Below are 22,097 nucleotides of genomic sequence, written 5' to 3'. Positions count from 1 at the left end.
GAAAATGGAGAAAAAAAATACGAAGGTAATAACATTCAAATATCCTTCATTGGAAATTTGAAAAAGAAGAAGAAGAAGAAAAAAAAAATTCTTATCATTCTTATCGTTGTCGTCGCTGTCATTGCACATATGATGGCAATGATAATGATGATGATGATCATCATTGACCATGAATGCTAACATCAAATAAACCAATAATGATGATGGCGATGGCGATGATAGTGATCGATTTTTTTTTCCTGTTATAAAATTTCATTGAAATGGAAGAAAAATATTCCAGCATAAATATTCGCCATTATCAATGGATGTACTTAAAGTATATTTAAAATAAAAAAAAATTTGTAACGATGTTTTTGAACCTACAACATTTCGAACGTTTTAAATCATTCGATTCGATCATTGAAAATAAAATCCTGAATTGGGGGTGACAAACTATTTTTTTTTCCATTGAATTGAAATTGAAATTGTTGTTTGGAATCAAAAAAAAAAAAAAATTGGTTTCTTAAAAATCATTGATCATCACCCTTGTGATTGTATGATTTCACAGGAATATCTCGTAATCAAAAATTTTTTTTTTGTTTATTTTTTTTCTCATTGAAAGAATGATGATAAGCGGCTTGGTTTTTTTTTGTTTTTCTTTTGGATAACTAGAAGAAAAAAAACATTAACAACAACAACAAAAAATAAACAACAAAAACAAACGTCATTTATTTTTTTTTCAAAAATCGTCATCATCATCAAATATAAAGTTGTTGTTGTTGTTGTTGTTTTTTTTTCGTTTGTTTGTTTGATAAATCATTTTTTTTTGTTGTTGTTGTTGTCGCATTTATTTTCATCATTCATGATAAATGAAGAATCATAAATTTAACCAGTGGTGATGATGATGATGATTATGATCAATGTACGATAGATGTGCAATCCATTTGGGTTTCCAGTTAAACAGAGAAAAAAAACAGGGATAAAATCAAACAAAAATTATTATTATTGGTGATGATAAATATATATTCAATGTACCAACAACCAACAAACGAATGCGAAATTTTTTTTTTTTTTTTTTTTGAAAAGGATTGGCTATCAATTTTGTGTTTTTATCAGTTTTTTTATGCATTCTGTCAATTTTTTTGTTGAATAATTCTTTTGAATTGAATGATGGAAAAAAATCTTCAACACAGAAAAAAAAACCCAATTTCATTTGAAAAACATTTTTTTCTCAAGAATTAAAAAACAAACAAATAATCAGAAAGAAAATTATTTTTTTTTTTGGTAAGAGCGCGAGAATCAAAAAAAAAAATTCGAATCAAAACAATCGATACAATCGATACCATCATAACGATACAGTAAAAATCGAATGTAAAAAAAGAAAAAAAAAATATTTCCAATTCGAAATGCATAGAAAACAGAAAAAATTTGCCAATAATACCAATATGTGTTAATATGATCTATAGACATCAATTGATAAATAATATTGTGATGAACAAAAATCGAAATCAATCAATGACAGATAAATAATCGATACATACACATTGACATGGAAAAGAAAATTAAAAGAAAGAAAAAAAAATAAAATTGTTACCAAATTACCGACCATGGTAACGCAACAAAAAAAATTGATTAATTTCTTTATATATTCGAAAATAAAACATGTATATATCAAATAAGACATATGATAATCAACTGAAAAAAATCGAATAATACAGGATCAATGTATCTTTATATATAATGATAAAAATCAATCAATCGATATTGTGTGTGTGTGTATTTTTTTTGGTAAAAGAAAAAATCGGCTAATCAGTAATAGATTGAATGAATAAATTCGATTGAATTTGATTGCCATTGTTGTTGCTGTTCAAAATTCATTCATTTGTTTAATCAATTTTTTTTCACAAATTTATTTATTCGAAAATTTTTATTGCAATATTTCAATGTCATCGTCTCCATGACATGATTCTATGTCGTAGAAAATCACGCCCGTAATGATGATCTACATATGATCGGCCGAAAACGATAACAAAAATGACCAACAACGAATCGATTCGTGACAAATTTTACATTTATTTCCATCATCATCATCATCATCATCAACATCATTTCAATCATGCGTCAATAATCAATGATAAATGTCAATGAAATCATAAATTGTGATAAAAAAAAATTCGGGATTAAATAAATTATAAGCAGAAAAAAAAGAACAAAATCGATTCACCACAATCATCATCATCGAGTTCGACATTTCGAAATTATCAAATATTTTTCTCTCCCAATGAGTTTATTGTTGTGATACTCTAAAGTTCTGACAATCGGCCATTTCATTTTATAATTTGCATAATTTTCCAGATTCTTGTTTTCAAAAAAGCCAGAAAAAAAAACGATTCCATCAACGTCATCATCATCATATGTACGGCCGAATCATTTGGATCATTCATCATTTTCAACATTTTTCTAAAGATTCAGAATCAAAACAAAAAAGTCTTTATAAATAATTTTTTTCACAAATCACATTTCATTTCATTGTGGCTCATTTGTCACATAAATTCTCTTGTTGTTGCTGTTCGTTGGTTCTTCAACATCTTTTTTTTCGTGTCTGTTTTGAATTTTATTCAATTTTCTCACATCATCATTAATCACCATTTCTTTTTTTTTGGTTTCATTTTTTAAATGTCAACATCTTGAAGATACATAGAGCAGAATAATGTCATCATCGAAATCATCAATCCAAATAATATTTGATCATCTAAATCATTTTATACGATTCATGCCAAATTTATCGCTAATATTAACACCATTATTATTATTACCAATATTGGTTATCAATGAACAATCAACAGATGAATTGAAATGTTTATATTTAATCATTGTAATGGCCATATTATGGTCATTGAATCCGATACCATTACCAATAACATCAATGTTACCGATTGTAATGTTACCATTGTTAGGATTAGCAACCACAGAAATTGCATGCGGTGCATATCTTCGTGCAAATAATATGCTATTTCTTGGCTGTTTAACATTAGCATTAGCAATTGAAAAATCAAATTTTCATCAACGTATAGCATTAAAAGTATTGTCCAGTTGTCAGACACAATTTCAATGGATGTTATTAGGTTTTATGATGACAACAATGTTTTTTTCTATGTGGATCGTATCCACTGCAACCGTTGCAATGATGTTACCGATTATGGATGAAATATTTCGCAATATTTTTGCATCAATCGATTCAATACGTAATGAACAAAAACAGAATGACCAAAAGACCAATGGAAACGCTGTCTGTTGTTGTTGCCATAATGATAATGATAATGATGATGATAGAATTGATGTAAAAATCGATAATGATAATAATAAAATTGACAATTCCGATGATGAAGAAGAATTAATCAAATTAATGGCCCGAAAAGAACAAATCTGTAAATTATTCTATCTTTGTATTGCATATTCAGCAACAATCGGTGGTGTCAGCACATTAACATCGAATGGACCAAATCTTATTATGAAAGATATTCTAGAAAAGTAGGTTCATATTTTCCGGAAATTTTCTTTATTTATTTATTATTTTTCTATAATTTACGGAAATTTCTATTTTATCATTTTCACAACAAAAATAATAAACCATTAAATTTAGTCATTATCATAATCAAGATCCAGTTGATTATGCAAGCTATCTATTATTTTCAACACCGGTTAGCATCATTATATGTTTGGCTGTTTGGTTTATATTTTCAACAATTTATTTCAGGTATTTTTGTAGTTGAAATAAGAAATAAAAAATCAAATGGTGTTTTTCTTTCTTTTTTTTTATTGCAACACAGAAATGTATCAATATCCCGAAAACGACAATTATTTCTACGTAAACATATTACAGAAAAATATCATCGTCTTGGATCAATGACGTAATTGAAATGAAATTGATTTTATACAATTGGGATAATGTTTTGTTTTTTTTTTCGTTTTCTTAAAACTATAGTTTTCATGAATGGGCCGTTGTTATTGTATTCATTTTTATGATTCTATTATATACATTCTATAAACCACCATTATTACCCGGTTGGTCACAATTGTTTCCCGTACAACGGACACCAAAATTAGCATCAGCAGCTATATTATGTGTAATAATTTTGTTTCTAATACCAAATCGTCCACAATGGAATCCAAATCTACAACAAGATGCATTATTGGATTGGCATACAATGCAAACAAAATTAGAATGGAGTGTACTTATCATACGTGGTGGTGGATTTGCATTAGCCGATGCTGTTGAGGTATAATAATAATGATGTCATTTTTATTCATGTACCATATAACGATTCTGTTTTTTTTCTATTTCTTTAACAAATCATCAAAATAAGTCTTCTGGTCTTTCTAAATTGGTCGGTATGCATTTATCTCGGCTGGGCACCATTCTACCTGTATCGACTTTAATTGGATTCATATCAATCATAGCCAATATGGTTATTGAAGTGATGCGTACATCCGCTACTGCCAGTATAATGATACCTGTAGCAATAAAATTATCGGAAAATCTTCAAATAAATCCATTGAAAATTATTCTACCATTAACAGCATCATGTGCATATGCATTCATATCACCGGTTGGTACTACGTCGAATACATTGATATTTTATCATGCTAAAATGTCGATCAAAGATATGGTTAGTGAAAATTTTTGAATTAATTAAATTTCAATTTCAATTTTTTTCTTTCGATTATCCTTAGATTATTCCCGGTTTAATTGCTAAAATTATATCCATATCAATGTTATTGCTCAATACATGGCTTTTTGGTAATTTTTATTTTGCCATCGATGATTCAAATCCATTATGGACATTAATCAACAACAACAACATTGATGATAATGATGAAATTGTACAAAATTTTCATTCAAATTTCAATCATCATAATATGGATCTCATCTATCCATTGGGTGTATTCGATAATAGTACCACCACCACTACTACAATCATCACCACAGAATAATAGGTTTTTTTAGAACAATTTTAATTTCAATTTTGTGATCATCATCTATTCATTCATTCATTCATTCATCGTGCCGCATCATGATAAATTGACAACAAAATAAAACATGATAATTGAATCATAATAAACTTTTATATGCACACACGTCGTACATACATAATCAATTGTGTTTTTGGGTCAAAATAATTGACAACAGAAATGATGCTCATTGAATTCGGAAATTGTCCGTTGTTGTTACCGTTGTTTACAGAAACGGAAATTTGAATGATAATAATATGAGATGTTCATTAAAGGACAATATGGACAACATGTCTAACGATTCTCCATGACAACAACAACAACAACAACGCATGTGGATTGATAATTTCGATTTTTCGTTATCTTGTCATAAATATCTGACAAAAACAAATTAAGATTGTAAATTGATTGTGTGTACGTGTGTGTGTGTGTGTGTGTGTGTATGTTCAAAATGAAATCTAGGTTTACAAGGTTTAAGCCACTTGATTGAAAATGATGATGATGATGATGATAAAACAAAAACGAAATTGATAAATTATTTGCTAATAGTGTATGTATGTTGATAGCATATATCTTATCATCAAATGTGAAATAAAAAATGATGGAAATAAAACTGGTTTAATTTCCATTAAATTGTAAATTATTTAGTGTTGTAATTGTACTATTAGTGTTCAATAGAAAATAGGTTCAATTTAACATTTTAGAAAAAAAAACAATGATCATACCAACAATAAATATATCGACATTAATCCTATTACAATGGATATTATTATCAATGATAATTTATTCATTAATTTCATTATTAAAATGGTTACATTTTAAATGGAATCGATTCGATTGTTTTCATAAACAATCGATACCATATCCACAATCATCATTTTGGTTTGGTAATCTACAAGAATATCAACAAAATCCATATGAAACATTGAATAAATGGTGTCAACAATATGGTCAATGTTTTGGCTTTTTTCATTGTGATTGTCCAATATTAGTGATTAATGATCGTGATGCTGTACAGGAATTACTCGTTAAACAAGGATCAAAATTTCCTAATCGTCAAAAAAGTAATATCGAATTAGAACCATTTAAATCATCATTATTACATCTAAAAGGCATGATTGATTTGATTTTAATTTAATTTGAATTTTTTAATTAATTTTCATAAATTAATCGATTCATCGTAATAGATAAATCATGGCGTCATTCACGTCGAGTACTAACGCCACCATTTACGGCACATAAAATCGCAATGGATTCAACTCGTCAGGCAATCAATTTGTCTGTAAAACGGTTATTAGATTCTATGGAAAAAAAATTATCGAAAATCAATAATAATGATAATGATAATGATAATCAATTGAATATTACACAACATATGAATTCAATTACATTGGATGTGATATGTCGTTTAGCATTCAATATGAATGATACTGATGTACATGATGATTATTCAGAATTTCGTCAAATGGTTGTTGATTTTATGCAAAAAACAGAGAATCCAAATCTTCGAATTATTGAATATTTTCCAATATTTTCAAGGTTGTTTAAATTTTTATACTACATGTTTGGTAATGGGAAAATTATTACGAACAATCACGGATAATCTTCATGAAGAGATTGCTAAATATTATCAAGAAAAAATTCGTAATCATTTTGATAAACAAAATCGAAATAATCATAATGATGATGATGATGAACGAAAAAAACGTAAAGTAAACATGTTGGATTTTATGATCGAACAACAAGAATTGGGTAATATCGATGAACAACAGCTAATCGGTAATGCAGTGGTCATATTGTTGGCTGGTTATGAAACCACTGCCACTGGATTATCATTTACATTATATCTTTTAGCTAAATATCCAGAATGGCAAGAAAAATTACGTGAACAAATAATGACAAATTTTGATAATGATAAAAATGATGATTATTGTCAATTTGATCAGAATCGCCAAGGAATTATTGGATCGTATCTGGTATGAATCATTACGGCTATATCCACCGGTTATTTCATTCATAACACGACGATTAGAAACTGGTGTTGATGAATGTTTTATTGAAAGTTTAAATCTAACGATCACAAAAGAAATGACCATTATGGTGCCTACATGGTCATTACATCATAATGAAAAATATTGGCCTCGACCAAATCATTTTGATCCATATCGACAAGATCTACCTATACCTGGTGTGGTAACATCAGTAAAGAATACCGCATTTCAAGCATTTGGTAGTGGTCCACGTAATTGTATCGGCGGCAATTTAGCCATATCTGAATCAAGAGCCGTTATTACAGCATTATTGCGACATTATCGTTTTGATTTGATTGATGAAAATAATCCTGAAACAGATTCAAATACTGGATTATTGAAACTTTGTTGTCCAACAGTAATCATACATCCATTGAAAAATATCAGACTTCGTGTGACAAAAATTTGAATTTTTTATCATTCAAAAAAAATGATCATTTTTAGTTTATTCATGTTTTTTCTTTCAAAAAATCAACTGTTTCATTAATCAACAGGTAGAAAACATAGCCCATACCAACAAAACAGCCAAAATAATGATGAATGTAAGAGCGAAAACAAAAACGGAAATTCCCATTCAATAATCGATTGAATGTCAAAATATAAATTTAATCAATGGTTAAAGTTTTAAATCGACAACAACAACAACAACAAAATGAAAAAAAATCTACACACACACACATCAATTTGATATTTCAAAATGAATAAAAAAAATCATGTTTAGAATTCCGACGACAAAATAACAATCTTTATTTCATTTTTTGTTACAAATTGTTTTTTTTCATGTAACGAATTTCCATTCTCCAATGAGATTCATTTAATTTCATTTTAGCAAAAAAAAGAAAAGAATACACGATGGAATTTCATTGATGATGATGACGATGATCCAACAACAACAACAACAACAAGAACAACAATTGGATTGAAAAATATTCTGAAATTATAAAATTTGATGGAAAAAAAAATTTCGTGGTTATCACACACACACACACACACAACGATTCGTTCAAATTCCGGACAAATATTCTTTAACCGAATTTTGTTGTTGTTGTTGTCGTCGTTTGTTTGTTTGTTTGTTTGCTAAAAAATTCTTTTCTCAATAAATTTTTCAAAAAGTAAAAAAAAAGTTTAAAAATTCTGGCCGACAAAAAAAAATTCTGCCTATTCTCTGTGTGTGTGTAATGTAGAGGATTGTTATGAACAGACTATAAGAATCTTGAACTTGAATGAATGGAAAATTCATGACCATAATGTAATCATCAATGGATGATGATGATGATGATGATGATGATCATTACAACCGCGCACACACGAACAAAGTACCAAATAATTTTTTTTTTTTTTTGAAGATTTTGAGATGAAAATTTTTTTATTTGCTAAAAAATAAAAATAAAAAAGCCGGAACACCATCTCAATTTTAAACTGCTAAAATTGATCATTTTCAATTCTATAAATGCTGCTACTGTAGCCAACCACCGCCACTACCACCACCACCACCACCATCACATTTTTAAGCAAAAAAACACATCATCCAATATATTGTATGGATAAAAACTTAACATGATGCGGCAAAAAAAAAAAAAAAAAAAAATGAAATTCTCGTTCACCCGAATATTCAGTAATGTGCATGCGTCAACAAACAGACACACACAGAATCCGTAATAAGTATATTATATAACATCTCTTCAATGGGCCATGAACCTGTCTGTGTATTATGTTATGTGTATCCAACAAATAACGCAACACGGCGGTAGTGGTTAAAACTTGACTACGAGAAAAAAAAACGTCCCTGGCCTATAGATTTTTTTTTCTGTAATTCAAAATCAGGATTCATTCATTTAATTTTTTTTTCTTTTTTTTTCTGATAAAAAAAAATCAGCCCCAGAAAAAAAAGAAACCGAAAACGAAATTTTGTTTATGAATCTCGAAGATTTTGGCCCAAAAACAGTTCCAGTTAGTCACTATAGTTGGTTGAGATTATTAAAAAAAAAATCTTGCCTTCTTTTTCTAGCTATTATCTCCCTCTTTTTATTTTTGATTAGCAATGAAATCTTTATTTTCAAAGATGAAATAAAAACAAACTAGAAATTCTTTCAATCTTGGAATTTGATTTTACTACTACTACTACTACTACTACTACTACTACTGCCTTTTTTCATTTCTTTTCTCAATCACATAATCTTTATCTGCTTGGAACAGAATCTATTCATTCATACATTATATACCAATATATATATATTATTACGTCGGCAGTTTCAATTTTTATATTATTTCACACAATTGTGTGAAAAAAACCGGAAAAAAATTTTATTCCATGAATGAATGAAAACCAATAACCGGGGGTATTCGGGTTATTGCTGATGCTCATTTTTTTTTATGATCACGACCATTATCATCATCATCATCATTGTGTAATCATCATGATTATATGATTCCTAAGTAATAATGGCCATAATAATGTATATAATATAAAATCATATAATGCAAAAATTATATGGACAATTTTATATTGATTTTCAATCACTATATTTGTTCCGATTTGATAATAGAAAAATAAAAACAAAACAAAACAAAAACAGAATGCCAAATCAGAATTTATCATCAACACATCTATATCTAAAATATATAATGGGCAAATAAACAAATGATGAAATGAAAATTATGATATGATATATTAATATATAAAATAATCGTGCGTATAAATACTCTGAATGTTTGATGCTTACTTTTTGTTGTTGTTGTTGTTATTCTTTCTGTTATTATTATTTATCTATTATATTTACTACTGATGCTGCGTCGTTCGAATTCGGTTTTTTTTTCAATATATAATTCTTTTTTTTTTTTGCTACTACACATTACCATTGATTCTTGAATTTTTTTATATTTTTTTTTTGTTTTGTTTTGTTGTTGATGTTGTTGGCCGCTCTGAACTATATTAGATTCTTATTCTTCTTCTTCAAGCTCCACGTTTGTTGTTAGTTGTTAGTTGTGGTGGTGGTGGTGGTGGTTTTTGGATGTTATGTGTCATAAACAGCCGCATCATCTGTGTGTGTGTGTGTAGATTCCATTATTCACATAGACATTCATTCTTGAAATTCAATGAGTTTTTCTTTTTCTTTTTTTTTACTGGTTCCAGAAATAGTTTCAAGAGTTGTGTATATGTGTATGTGTGTGTGTGTATGTTTGTTTGTTTGAGCATCCTTTGACTCCTTCACATATCATCATCATTCTGGAACATCTAAATGGATGGGTGGTAGAAGTAACACAAACTCACATTTTTTTTTTGATAATAGAAATAGCATCAACTAGGACATTTGTCTCTATAAAAAACAATCATACCTACCGTTCCAACAAAAAAAAAAAAAAAAAAAAAACGTTATACCACCACCCACCACCACTGTATTGAAAAAATATAGAATGTGAAATAGAAAAAAAAACACTCCAAAGAGAAATACCATCATCACTAAATAAAGAAGAAGAAGAAAAAAAAATTCGGACATTCGAATCAGATTCTTTCGTTCGGGTTCTAGGTTTTTTTTTCACTATAACCGAAACGAGTAAATGAAGAAAAAAAAATAATCTAATGACAAGAATCACGAAATAACATCAGCTTTTTTTTTCTTCTCATCAAATTCATCAATCTATTCTCATTTCGTCGTCGTCGTCGTTGTCGTTGTTGTTGTTGTTGTTGTTGTTGATGTTGATGTTTGATTGATTGATTGGTGTTTCCCCGTTTTACTGTTTTTTCGTCTTCTTCTCTTCATTTTTTGCTTCAATATTCGATTTTTTTTCCAATATCAAAATCAAAATAAAATGAAAAAAAAATTAAAACCAATTTCATCACTCATCATTGAATTCTACTCGTGTTTGTGTACATGAATCGAATGAATCAAATTCAAAATCTTTTTTTAGGTCGAAATTGATGCCCTCAAAAAAAAAAAAAATTATACATCAAATCACACAAAATGTCAAATGTTTTTTTGTTTTGTTTAAATTCTCATAGTTGAATGATCTGTCGTGATTATCAATTGTTGTTTAGTGTGTTTTTTGGTTCAAGTTTTTTTTTGAATCATTTTCTTCTTTATGAATATGTGTTAACTAATGTATTACGTGTAATTTGCTATTCACCACCTTTTTTTTTGGGATCTTCGATGATGGTTTGTCTTCGATCAAACAATCGATCGATGAGTGGACCATGCATCGACGTCAATTTGATTTTTTTTTCTCAAATCAAATGGATAATTTTAATGAAAACAAAAGTGCAATGCTACACTCCTACACTTAATCATTTTCAAGTGATTTCTTCTCTCAATCATTCATTTTGAGTCATTTTTTTCTTGTTTGTTTCGGCTATTGTGCCAATGTGTTATATGTTTCCAACCAACCAACCGGTCCAAAAAAAAAAATAATAATTATTCGACTCTTTATATGTGTGTGTGATCGATGTTTGTTTATTGATTGATAAATAAATAAATTTAGCTATACCACAATAACAGCAACAAAAAACAAAAATCAATAAACCATTCACGATTGTTGTTGATCTTTGTATGCCCAAATGGGTAATAAGATATCGTAAGTTTTATTTGAATAATTTTAATTTTCTTTTTATAATTCCATTTCCTCCTGGTCATCATCATATTATTATTATTGTATTATAATAAAGATGTGCCAATTGTAATGGCAAACCATCATCAGCTGTAGCAGGACATCATCATCATCATCATCCAACATCAAGTAGTACAGGTGGCGGCGGTGGTACATCATCATCATCAGCAACAACAATTGGTATTACCGGTTCAAACGTGGCTCGTTCACAGCAATACGCACATCATTATCACCAGGTTTTATCATCTAGTGGTGGTGGTGGTGTTGCTATCGTATCTGGGAGTGGTGGTGGCGGCGGCGGCGGTGGTGGTGTTGGCACCGCTAGTCATCATGGTGCACCAATGTCCAACATATTAAATGCTGGTCGTTCAAATCATATATTACGATTATGGGCTGAAGTATTCCATGTATCAGCATCATCCGGTGCTGTACGTTGGAATCAAGTTAGCGATGATCTTGTACCTGTTACTGTTTCATTCATAAATGGTCGTTATCATATCACTGCATTTAATTCACGTGTTGAAAAAGTATTAGATTGTTGGCTACAATCAAATAAATTGGGACAAGCATCCAGTTGTTTTATCTATTGGAAAGATAATGTATGTAAATGGAACCACTATCATCATCATCATCATCATCAACAACATTAATCTATTGATTCAATTATTTTTTTAGGTTTCGGGTGATACATGGGGTCTGAATTTTACATCACCAGCTGATGCACGTGCATTTCGTGAATGTATACAATCTGGTACAGTACAATTACAGACCGGTTCTGGACCAAAACGTGCCGAATCTTCCTATAGCCTTCGTGCTGCTGCTACTGGTACTGGTGGTGGTAATCAAGATGAATCATCTACACATCAATCAACACAACAACAACAACAACAACAACCGCATGGACGTCAAAGTAAAGCTGGTTCTGGTGCACATTTAACAACAAAATATTATTCTAATCGTACTGCCATATCGACACCAAATTCACCATCAAAACGGCGATTACAGCAACAACAAGTTGAACAATTGCAACAACAAGCTTATGGTCAACAACAACAACAACAACCTCAATGTACATGTGATTGTTTAACGGCCGAAATGTTACATAAACAAAGAAATGGCCGTATACGTTATGCAAATTTTACTCGTCAAGATAGTGGTGGTACAACTCAATCATCTAGATCTGATGGTTCATTAGTACGTCGTCAGCATGAACGTCAACAACAATATTATCGGTATGTTTTTTTTTTTTGTTTTCTTGAAATTGAATTCTGAATTTTGGTTTTTTTGAAAAATTTATTTATTTAGTAGTGCACATCAACGTTCGATTGATGAACATTATAGAAATCGTGTTTCAACAACACCTAGTCAACAATTATCTCGTACATTGGGACCAGCAGCATCATCATCACATCGTCATAGTCGTGTACAACCGATGGAAAGTAATCAACAATCACAACGTATTCAAATGACCGGTAGTGGTCATCAACAAGCGGATAATTATCCAACTTCCATACAGAATGGTGGCTATATTCAGATACAGCATCAAAAAGCAATAGTTCATAGTAGCGGTAAACAAATTCAACAACAACAGCAAGATCAACAACAAGGTATCCAGGATCAGCAACAACAGCAACCATCAAGTCGTCCACAATCACAAGCTCAAGCATCACAAACACAGCAATTAGTATCGACAGCAACAACAACAGATGATTTAGTGGAAACAACAGGAACAGCCCCAACAAATATTTCACAACAACAACAACAAAAACGTACATCAACACGGCCAAAATCATTGGTTTCCGGTACAATCGGTAATAGTATAGATAATAATGAAACACGTCGTGATCGTACTCATCGATCATTAGAAGGACGACGACGCTCATTAGAACGTATGCAATGTGTTGATTTGACCGATTCATCACCAACAATACCAATAAGAGATAATTCTAATAATCGTGATCTAATCGATAATGATCATCGGCCTTCAGCTGCTCAATTAGAAGAATATGAACGTGAATTACGTCGTCGATTATTACATGGTGGTGATTCAACCGGTGGTACTGGTGGTACCAATAATGATGCCTTGGAAACATTTGAAACATTATTAAAAGAATCAATGGATGATGTTGCAAATCTAATGCGTGAAGTACAACATGAATTGACATTGATACGTGCCGAAGAGAAACGTTATCAATCACAATCAACACAATCATTACATCGTATTGCATCGGCAGCAAATCTATATGGTGGACCTGGTTCATTACATGGTGCTGGTGTTCGTTCACCAATACCACAATTTGATACAATGTCAATCGATGGTCAATTACCATTTTTGCCTTCATTTGCAAGCTCATTAGCACAAGCATCATCTGCTTATCATCATCATCAATTACAACAACAGCAGCAACAACAATATCAATCATGGGATCGTTTAGCTGCCGGTTATTTAACATCATCAGAAATATCTGATGATGATCGTGCATCATTAACAACGGCTATTTCAGATGATGAAGATATTATCGCTTGTTCGGCTGCTGCTACCGGTAGTGATCGTTATTTAATCAATCATCATCATACCACACATACACATCATCAACCATCACCTAAAACACAATTAAATCCTCGACATCAATCAAGACATCATTCACAATCATCATCATCATCAACTGTTGCCATTTCATTTGAATGTCTTGGTTCGGTACGAAAATCGGGTTTTTTATCCGTTAAAAAATGGCTTATACGTAAACGACATAGTCTAGAATTGGCACGTAAACGTGGCTGGAAAGGTTATTGGGTTTGTCTAAAAGGAACAACATTATTATTCTATAGTTGTGATGCAAATATGGTGAATCCAACACAAAATGTTGAACAACAACATCAATCAACTGGACAACAGCAACAGCCAAAAAGTGGCCAATCAAGTACAAGTGAATTAACACCAAAACATTTAATATTTGTTGATGAGTGTCTAGTACAACCGGTACCGGAACATCCACGTCGTGACAATGTATTCTGTCTTTCAACTTCATTCGGTGATGCCTATCTATTTGATGCTACCTCTTTACCTGAACGTGATCAATGGATACAGGTAATACATACAGCTTGTGCTGCACAAATTGCACGAAATTCTGGTCGTTGTACAATATCACATTATCTTGTTGAACAATATCAACGTATTGAACAATTTGTTGAACAAGATTATCAACAACGACAGGAAGCTGAAATATTATTAACATGTTGTACGGATGAGAAACAAAAACAACAGCTAATTAATCATGTATTTATGGTGGAGGAGAAAATTGAACGTAATCGAATTGAGATATTTCGTTTGAAATCATATTTTGCTGCGTAAGTAGATTGTTTTGTTGTTTGATTTTAAATAAAAAATTTATGAAATTCTATCATATTCAAATAATTAGCCTAACCAATGATGAAGGACCAAACCCAAAGACATTATTATCACAATCATCAAGACGTACGAAAGCTCAATTGAATCGTATCGGTGTATTTACTGTATCATCACTTCATGGTAAGCAGATTTATTCGTTTCATTATCGTTCAAAATTAATATATTTAAAATATTTCCATTTAAATAGCATTCAATTGTGCCAAAAATTCACAAACCAGTGTAGAAAAATCATTACATCGACAAAATTCTTTTGGTGGTAGTGGTGGTGGTGGTTCTATTTCACCCGTTATACCACCTTCAAATGATTCGGCTATAGTATTGCATCGTGAAATGCATTATTCACCTAATCATCAGCGTACAACACCAGTAATTATTGATGGTCAACCGACAACGACAACAACAACTGGAAATGTAACACCATTATCACGTGTACAATTAACAATCATATTGATGACTGGTGAACAACGTACTATGGAAGTGCCACAAACATGGATTAGTGAACAATTATTATCCGATATATTTGGTCCTGGTCCTGAATCACGTGAATATTTTCTCCGTTGCTCAGAAACCGGTACAATATTGTATCGTAATGATCTTGTTGCCAATTATTCTAATCATACATTAATGATTACGCCAAAGGTAAAAGGATTTTTTTCTGGTTAATTATTTCAATTATATTTATTTTATGTGGAAAATTTTTTTTCTTACAATCCATATAGCTTCTATTCACTATTGATTTAGTTCGAGAATCAAATGAAATGCTATTCGGATTTTCAGTCGAATCAGAGTTATATCAAAATATTCTTCGTGTATTCGTTATGCGTGTTGAACCGTAAGTTTAAAGTTTTAAGTTTGAATCTTTCAATTCTTTTAATTCTGATGTGATTCTTAGAAATTCAATTGCCGCAATGCATGGTCTTTGTCGTCATGATGAAATAATGGTCATCAATGGTGCATTAGTACAAGAATTGGATATGATGTTTGTTGAATCGATCCTACAGGAAGAGCTTACACTTTGTCTTATGATAAGGTTAGTGTGATGATTTAATCATTATTAATTTTTTTTACAAATTAATTTTTTTCTGGAAAAAAAAGATCAGCACGTTTAGATGTTCCTACACAAGGACAAGCCATATTAAAAGTACAGCCATCAAATGATATAGCAGGTAAAACATTACAACCGGTAATAACCCAACAACAATTATTAGCACATCCTGGTGGTGGTAGTGGTGTTGGTGGTGGATCAAGTTTTGATAATGAAAAAACACCATCAGTAACAGATGATCTAATCGAATCATTAGTATGTCCACCACCACCTAGTACAGATTTTTCACAGCTAATATTATCGGATATACAATTATCGAAATATATTGTACCAAAAGTAGATCATTTTCTACCTACATCCGAAAATTTAACATCAATGAATGTGATTCATCAACAACAGCAACAATCATCGATAACTGATTCAACAACCGGTGCATTATTAGCAACAGCCGATAGTTATGATCATCAAGGTGATGATGATCGCTATATTTCATTAGCTAATGCAACAGCAGCAATAACAACAACCAGTCCATCACAAGACAATCAACATTTACAACAATTATTACAACAAACAATGATTAGTGATGAACAAATTGTTAGCGATATAGATTGTCAACAATTATTGATTACCGATACTGGTCCACCATTAAGTGAAGCAATACAATCGGCATTAAATCAATGCCATGTTGATTTAACCGGTGAAATTGGTGGTCAACAACAATCACAACAACAGCAACAACAACTGCCACTACCACCATTGCCATCAATTTCTACATCATTATCATCGGCATCATCACAATTATCATCGAATAATGCCAGTACCAGTATAAAACATATGGAAAAATTAATACGTGAATTATTGGATACTGAAATGAATTTCTGTCAATCATTAAAACAATTAGTGGAATTATATCTTGAGCCATTATCACAGAATAATTTTCTTACAGTAACCGATATAAAAGTATTATTCGGATCAATTTTAAAAGTGATTGATGCACAGAATGAATTCCGTTCAGAATTGACTGAAGTTGGTGAACATATCCTTGGTGATTGTGAATTATTATTGAAAAAATGTCAAACATTCACTACTACTTCTGGTGGTAATAATCAACAACAAGAACCAACTGTCAATGAATTGGGTGTTGGTTATATTGCCGATTGTTTTGCTAAACATTCAAAAAATTTTCGAGATTATTCAGTGAGTAAAAATTGTCTTTTGATTTATTAGAAAAAAAATTTAAATTCTTATTTATTCATTCATAGACATTTTGTGCCTCACATGCACGTGCAGTTAAATTAATGGCACAGGAAAAAACGGCCGTACACGAATGGTTACAGAAACAATCTAATGGTCAGATATCACAATCATTAGAATCATATCTAATACGACCAATACAACGTGTATTAAAATATCCACTATTATTGGGACAAATGAAGGCATTATGTTCGAAAGGGACGGCAAATTATTCCAAATTAGAAGATGCAATTAAAGATCTGGAAAAAGGTAAGCCATTTTTTGATTGAATTGAATTGAATTGAATAGATTGATTAATTAAAATGAAAATTTAATAGTTGCCGAACATATAAATGAAATGCAACGTATACAAGAAGAATATGGTGCTATTTTTGAACATTTAGCACGTAATCATACACGTATGGCCACTAATACGAATGGTCCTGCAGCGATTAATACATTAGGACAGAATGGACATATTGTTGATCTATCACCACCGGCATTGAAACATGTAAGTTCAAGTTTTCATTTTTAAAAATTTCAAATTCATTTTTTGCTTAATTCTAATTCCTACTGATGCTATTACTTATTATATATAAACGCTTATGTAATCATGTGGCTGCCGAATAATAATGATGAACAATTTCAATGTCATTTTCTGCTTCATGCTTAATATTCCAACAAAAAAAAAAAAAATATTGGCTTTTGCATTCAATAATAATACCAGTATGGAAATGTTGATTGGATAAATTCAATGGAATTTTTGGGCAAAAATTGTCGTAAAGGTGTTGAATGGAGTTCAATTTGTTTTGTTTTCAGTCAATGTGTTGTATTTCTATGCAAAGAAACAATACGACAACGGAAACGAATGCCAACAGCCAAATCGATTGATGTGGAAATAATTCGCCATCAGGTATTAATACCTGTGATTGAAGTACAAGTACGTGCATGTCCACAGAATGATCAATCATCAAATGAAACGGATTATAAATGGGAATTGATACAATTGAAAATGAATGCCGGTAAACGTTCGGAAAAGATTTATCGTTTAAGTAATAAGTAAGTTTGTTGGTTTGTTTTTTTAAATCGATTTTTTATTTTCAAATTCTTTATTGATTACCACAGAACAAGTGATGAACGTAATGAATTTCTTCGTGTTATACGGCAAATTATCCGTGAAGATGTACGTCGTATGAATGTTACTGTTAATATATCATTATCATCATCATCAGCAGCTGCTGCGATTGGATCAACTGGAAAATTTCGTCATAATAATGATAAACAACAATCAAAAAATAAATCATCCGATTCAGCAACAACAACAACATCGGCAAAAAATCGAATGTCATCATCATCGAAAGGAATGTTGATGATGAAATCAAATGTTCAACAACAACAAAAAAATGATGATCAACATCAACATCATCAACACCAACATCACCAACATCATCATCATCATCATCATAAAGTGCCTTGTGGTTTATGTGGTAAAGAAATTGCATTAGGTCATCATCAACGACAACCTAAAGAACAATTAACAACAACAACAACAACTATGCGACAAGATTCAAGCTCAACAACATCTCATTAATTCTGAATTCAATATATGTGTTTCTGTGTGTGTGTGAATTATGTGTTTATTTACATTATGATGATGATAATGATGATGATGAGGATTGATAAAATTCTACACGATGTGTTTTTAAATCATCACATCTCTCGTTTTTTAATCAGTAATATATACCTGTTTTAAAAAAAATTAGAAAAAGATTTATCAGTTTTCATCTTTATTATACAAAAACATTTTTTCAACAACAACAACATCATCAATAACATTAAAAAATGCATAAATGAAGAAGGAATGAAAAAGATTATTGCAAAACAAAAGAAAATTTTCAACAACAAACAAACAAAAAAAATTTGCTCAAATTATTTTATCTCATCATTATCATTATTATTATTATTATACTATATATATCACCGATTGGCCATTGATGAAATCATCAATCAACTCTAATTATTATTATTATTATTATACCAATTAAGGATAACAAATGGATTTTTTTTCGCTTCTTTTTTTCGTATCATCATCATCATTATTATTATTATATTTTTTTTTCTCAAACAAAATAACTCCATTTACCAGAAACACATACGATTCGTATTTTTGAATGATTCCAAAAAGTGTCATCACTGCTTCAAAATGTTCGATCGATATATCGATCTTTTCATCATCATCATCATCATTATTGATTCAATTCTTGATGCTCAACTTTTTTTTCCAAACAAATTCTTTCTCTTTTTTCTGGTCTGATTCCCAGATTCATTTTCAAAAAAAATACATTTGCTTGTCATTATCGTTCCAGAATCATTCATTCATTCATTTCATCGAACACTTTTTTTCTCACTCATTGATTTTCTTAACATTATATTTCATTCAATCGTTACATTTCATTTTCATTATTTTTTTGTTGTTGTTGTTGCTCAATTTATTTGACGGAAATTCCGGAAATGAAAATATTATTATTATACACCAACACAAATGTATACAAGTATGTGTGTGGGTGTGTGGGTGTGTTTGTGTGTTAAAAATGATTCAATGATTGATTATGGCCACGTGCACATACATACACCACCAACACATCCCTTCTCAATGATCAAATGCACCAATGTTCATTTAAAACAACACCACCAACCAATCATTACAGAATTCGAATTCGTAAAAATTGATTCGATTTTTTTCTTTGAAATTTTTTGTTTTCAAAATTCGTTCATTTTCATTCGAAAAAAACATAAATACACAACATACAAGCACAATGAAAAACTTTTTCTGATCAACTTTTTTTTTTGCTATTTCTGATCAATATCAAAAAATGATTGGAGTTGAGAATATGTGGCAGAAAAAGAAATCGATTTTCGAAAAAAAAACTTTTTTTTTCAATTTCTTTTCAACTTATATCGAGTATCATCACATATTCGAATGCCAAAAATGAATGATTTCCGGAGAGTAAGTGAGAGAGAGAGAGAGAGAGAGAGAGAAAGACGAAAAAAAAGTTTTTCCACATCATTCGATATTAGAGATGCAGGGAATGAATGAGAAATCTTTTAATCTCATTCAACAAAATGATTGGACTTTTTTTGGACTCGAGCCTCACCGGCGGCTGGTTTGTGTGACAAACTTTGAAATCAAACTTTTTTCTTTTTTTTTGCCGAAAAAAATAAACATCAACAATGATGAAAACAGACTGGTTAATGTGAAAAATTTATTTACTTTTTTTTCGCATTGAATTTTCAATTTTGAATTTCGATTTTTTCTTTTTTCTTTTTTTTTTTTTTTGGTTCACCCCATTCATTCACACATCCCCCTTGGTCAAACATGGATACAAAATGACATTTGACGATTTTATTGGATTTTTTTTTCTCGATAATCGCTTATTGATGAATGTTTTTTTTATTTGATTCGGAAATAAAATTGTTCAAATATCATCACCATTATCATCATTTTTTTATAACTTTCCAAAGAAAAAAGAATAATGTCCATTTACTGTACGTTCTTTATGAACATGTTGGGATGAAAAAAAAATTCGAATGTTTGTCATGATCATTTTTTTTTTGATATTGATATATGAATATAAGAAATTATTTTCATTATTCCATTGCCCATTCCAATTTAATTCCGGTTTTTTTGTCTTTTGTTCTATTGTTACTCATCATTATCATTAGATGTAAACCACCAAAAAACAATAACAGAGCCTAAAAGAACAAAAAAAAACGAATTGGCCGGAAATTCCGGCACGGAAGTTGATCTGTATTTTGTTTGTTCATTTTCTGTTTTCAATACATGATGATTACCTTTTTGGTTTGTTTTTTTTATTTTTGTTTTTGTTTTTATTTTTGTTTGGAGAATTTCCGTTCATTCAGAATCCACTTCTCGATGAAGAAACAAAGAAACAAAAAGTGAAAATGAATCGAAAACGAGAATTTCAAATGTGAATGGTGGACAATAGTTTTTGACTATACCGGGTCCATAACTATATCATCACATATATTTTTCATTTAGTTTTTTTTTTGATGTGGTGCTCGATCTTGAATTCTTACATATTACATATATATATAGAATGGAATCCGAACATTGTCCAAAAATATAGAAGATATCCATTCTATATACAGAATTTATGGGTAGATGGGTGTGTGTGTGTGTATGAAACATGAATTTTGGAATAATATGTTGTTTTTCCTGTTGATTTTTTTTTATTCATCATCATCATCATCATAGTTGCCGTCATATATTCTTATTCTTATAAATATTTATGAACAAAAAAAAAAAAAAAAAAAATATTACCCTGCACACACACACACACACACACAAGCTTATTTATAGATAGTAAAAATAGAGTTATCTATTATCTATAATCATCATCATCATCATCACCATATTATTATCATAATATGATAATTAATCGTAAATTTTTTTTCTTGATAACTTTGAAAAAAAAAGAAAATTCCAAAAATTAATGATTATCAAAATTTCTATCTGTTTTGATTTCTGTCTGTTTTAATTATTATATATGTATATGATATATACAACTAAATGTGTAATAATGCTGTATATTCATTCATTGATGTTCAAAGATTTTAACACAAAGTTATCATCATCATCATCATCATCGGCTACAACAACATGGACATTGATTAATTATCTTGTTTATGCAAAAAAAAAACAAACAAAAAATTCGATATTCGATAATGATTGATTCGTTGATTTGTTGATTTGTTTGTTTGTTCA

The 22,097-nt window shown here is 30.2% G+C and overlaps 3 protein-coding genes across 3 annotated transcripts; all 3 read left to right on the top strand.

Annotated features, from left to right (window-relative positions):
• The first annotated feature begins 1,829 nt into the window (after positions 1-1,829).
• Positions 1,830-5,134, top strand: LOC124490588 (Na(+)/citrate cotransporter). Its single transcript, XM_047053113.2, has 6 exons — positions 1,830-3,510; positions 3,623-3,736; positions 3,810-3,890; positions 3,965-4,259; positions 4,347-4,649; positions 4,714-5,134. Exons 1-6 carry the CDS (start codon positions 2,690-2,692, stop codon positions 4,972-4,974), a joined length of 1,875 nt encoding a protein of 624 aa, XP_046909069.1. The 5' UTR covers positions 1,830-2,689; the 3' UTR covers positions 4,975-5,134.
• Positions 5,135-5,645: 511 nt separating this feature from the next.
• LOC124490590 (cytochrome P450 3A56) lies at positions 5,646-7,759 on the top strand. Its single transcript, XM_047053114.2, is given in 4 exon segments — positions 5,646-6,104; positions 6,180-6,565; positions 6,567-6,944; positions 6,946-7,759. Coding segments are annotated over 4 exon segments (1,647 nt in total). The 5' UTR covers positions 5,646-5,707; the 3' UTR covers positions 7,432-7,759.
• Positions 7,760-10,279: 2,520 nt separating this feature from the next.
• On the top strand, positions 10,280-19,837 carry LOC124500654 (protein still life, isoform SIF type 1). Its single transcript, XM_075730651.1, has 13 exons — positions 10,280-11,591; positions 11,683-12,223; positions 12,300-12,856; positions 12,930-14,972; positions 15,044-15,153; positions 15,221-15,672; positions 15,753-15,865; positions 15,926-16,063; positions 16,129-17,275; positions 17,341-17,581; positions 17,650-17,822; positions 18,039-18,370; positions 18,437-19,837. The coding sequence occupies exons 1-13, from the start codon at positions 11,575-11,577 to the stop codon at positions 18,900-18,902; spliced, it is 6,330 nt and encodes a 2,109-aa protein (XP_075586766.1). The 5' UTR covers positions 10,280-11,574; the 3' UTR covers positions 18,903-19,837.
• Positions 19,838-22,097: the final 2,260 nt, after the last annotated feature.

This window comes from Dermatophagoides farinae, chromosome 4 (genome assembly GCF_024713945.1).
Source record: "Dermatophagoides farinae isolate YC_2012a chromosome 4, ASM2471394v1, whole genome shotgun sequence".
Lineage (NCBI taxonomy): Eukaryota > Metazoa > Arthropoda > Arachnida > Sarcoptiformes > Pyroglyphidae > Dermatophagoides > Dermatophagoides farinae.
Note: the sequence above shows the minus strand (reverse complement) of the source record. Positions and strands in the feature narration are given on the sequence as shown.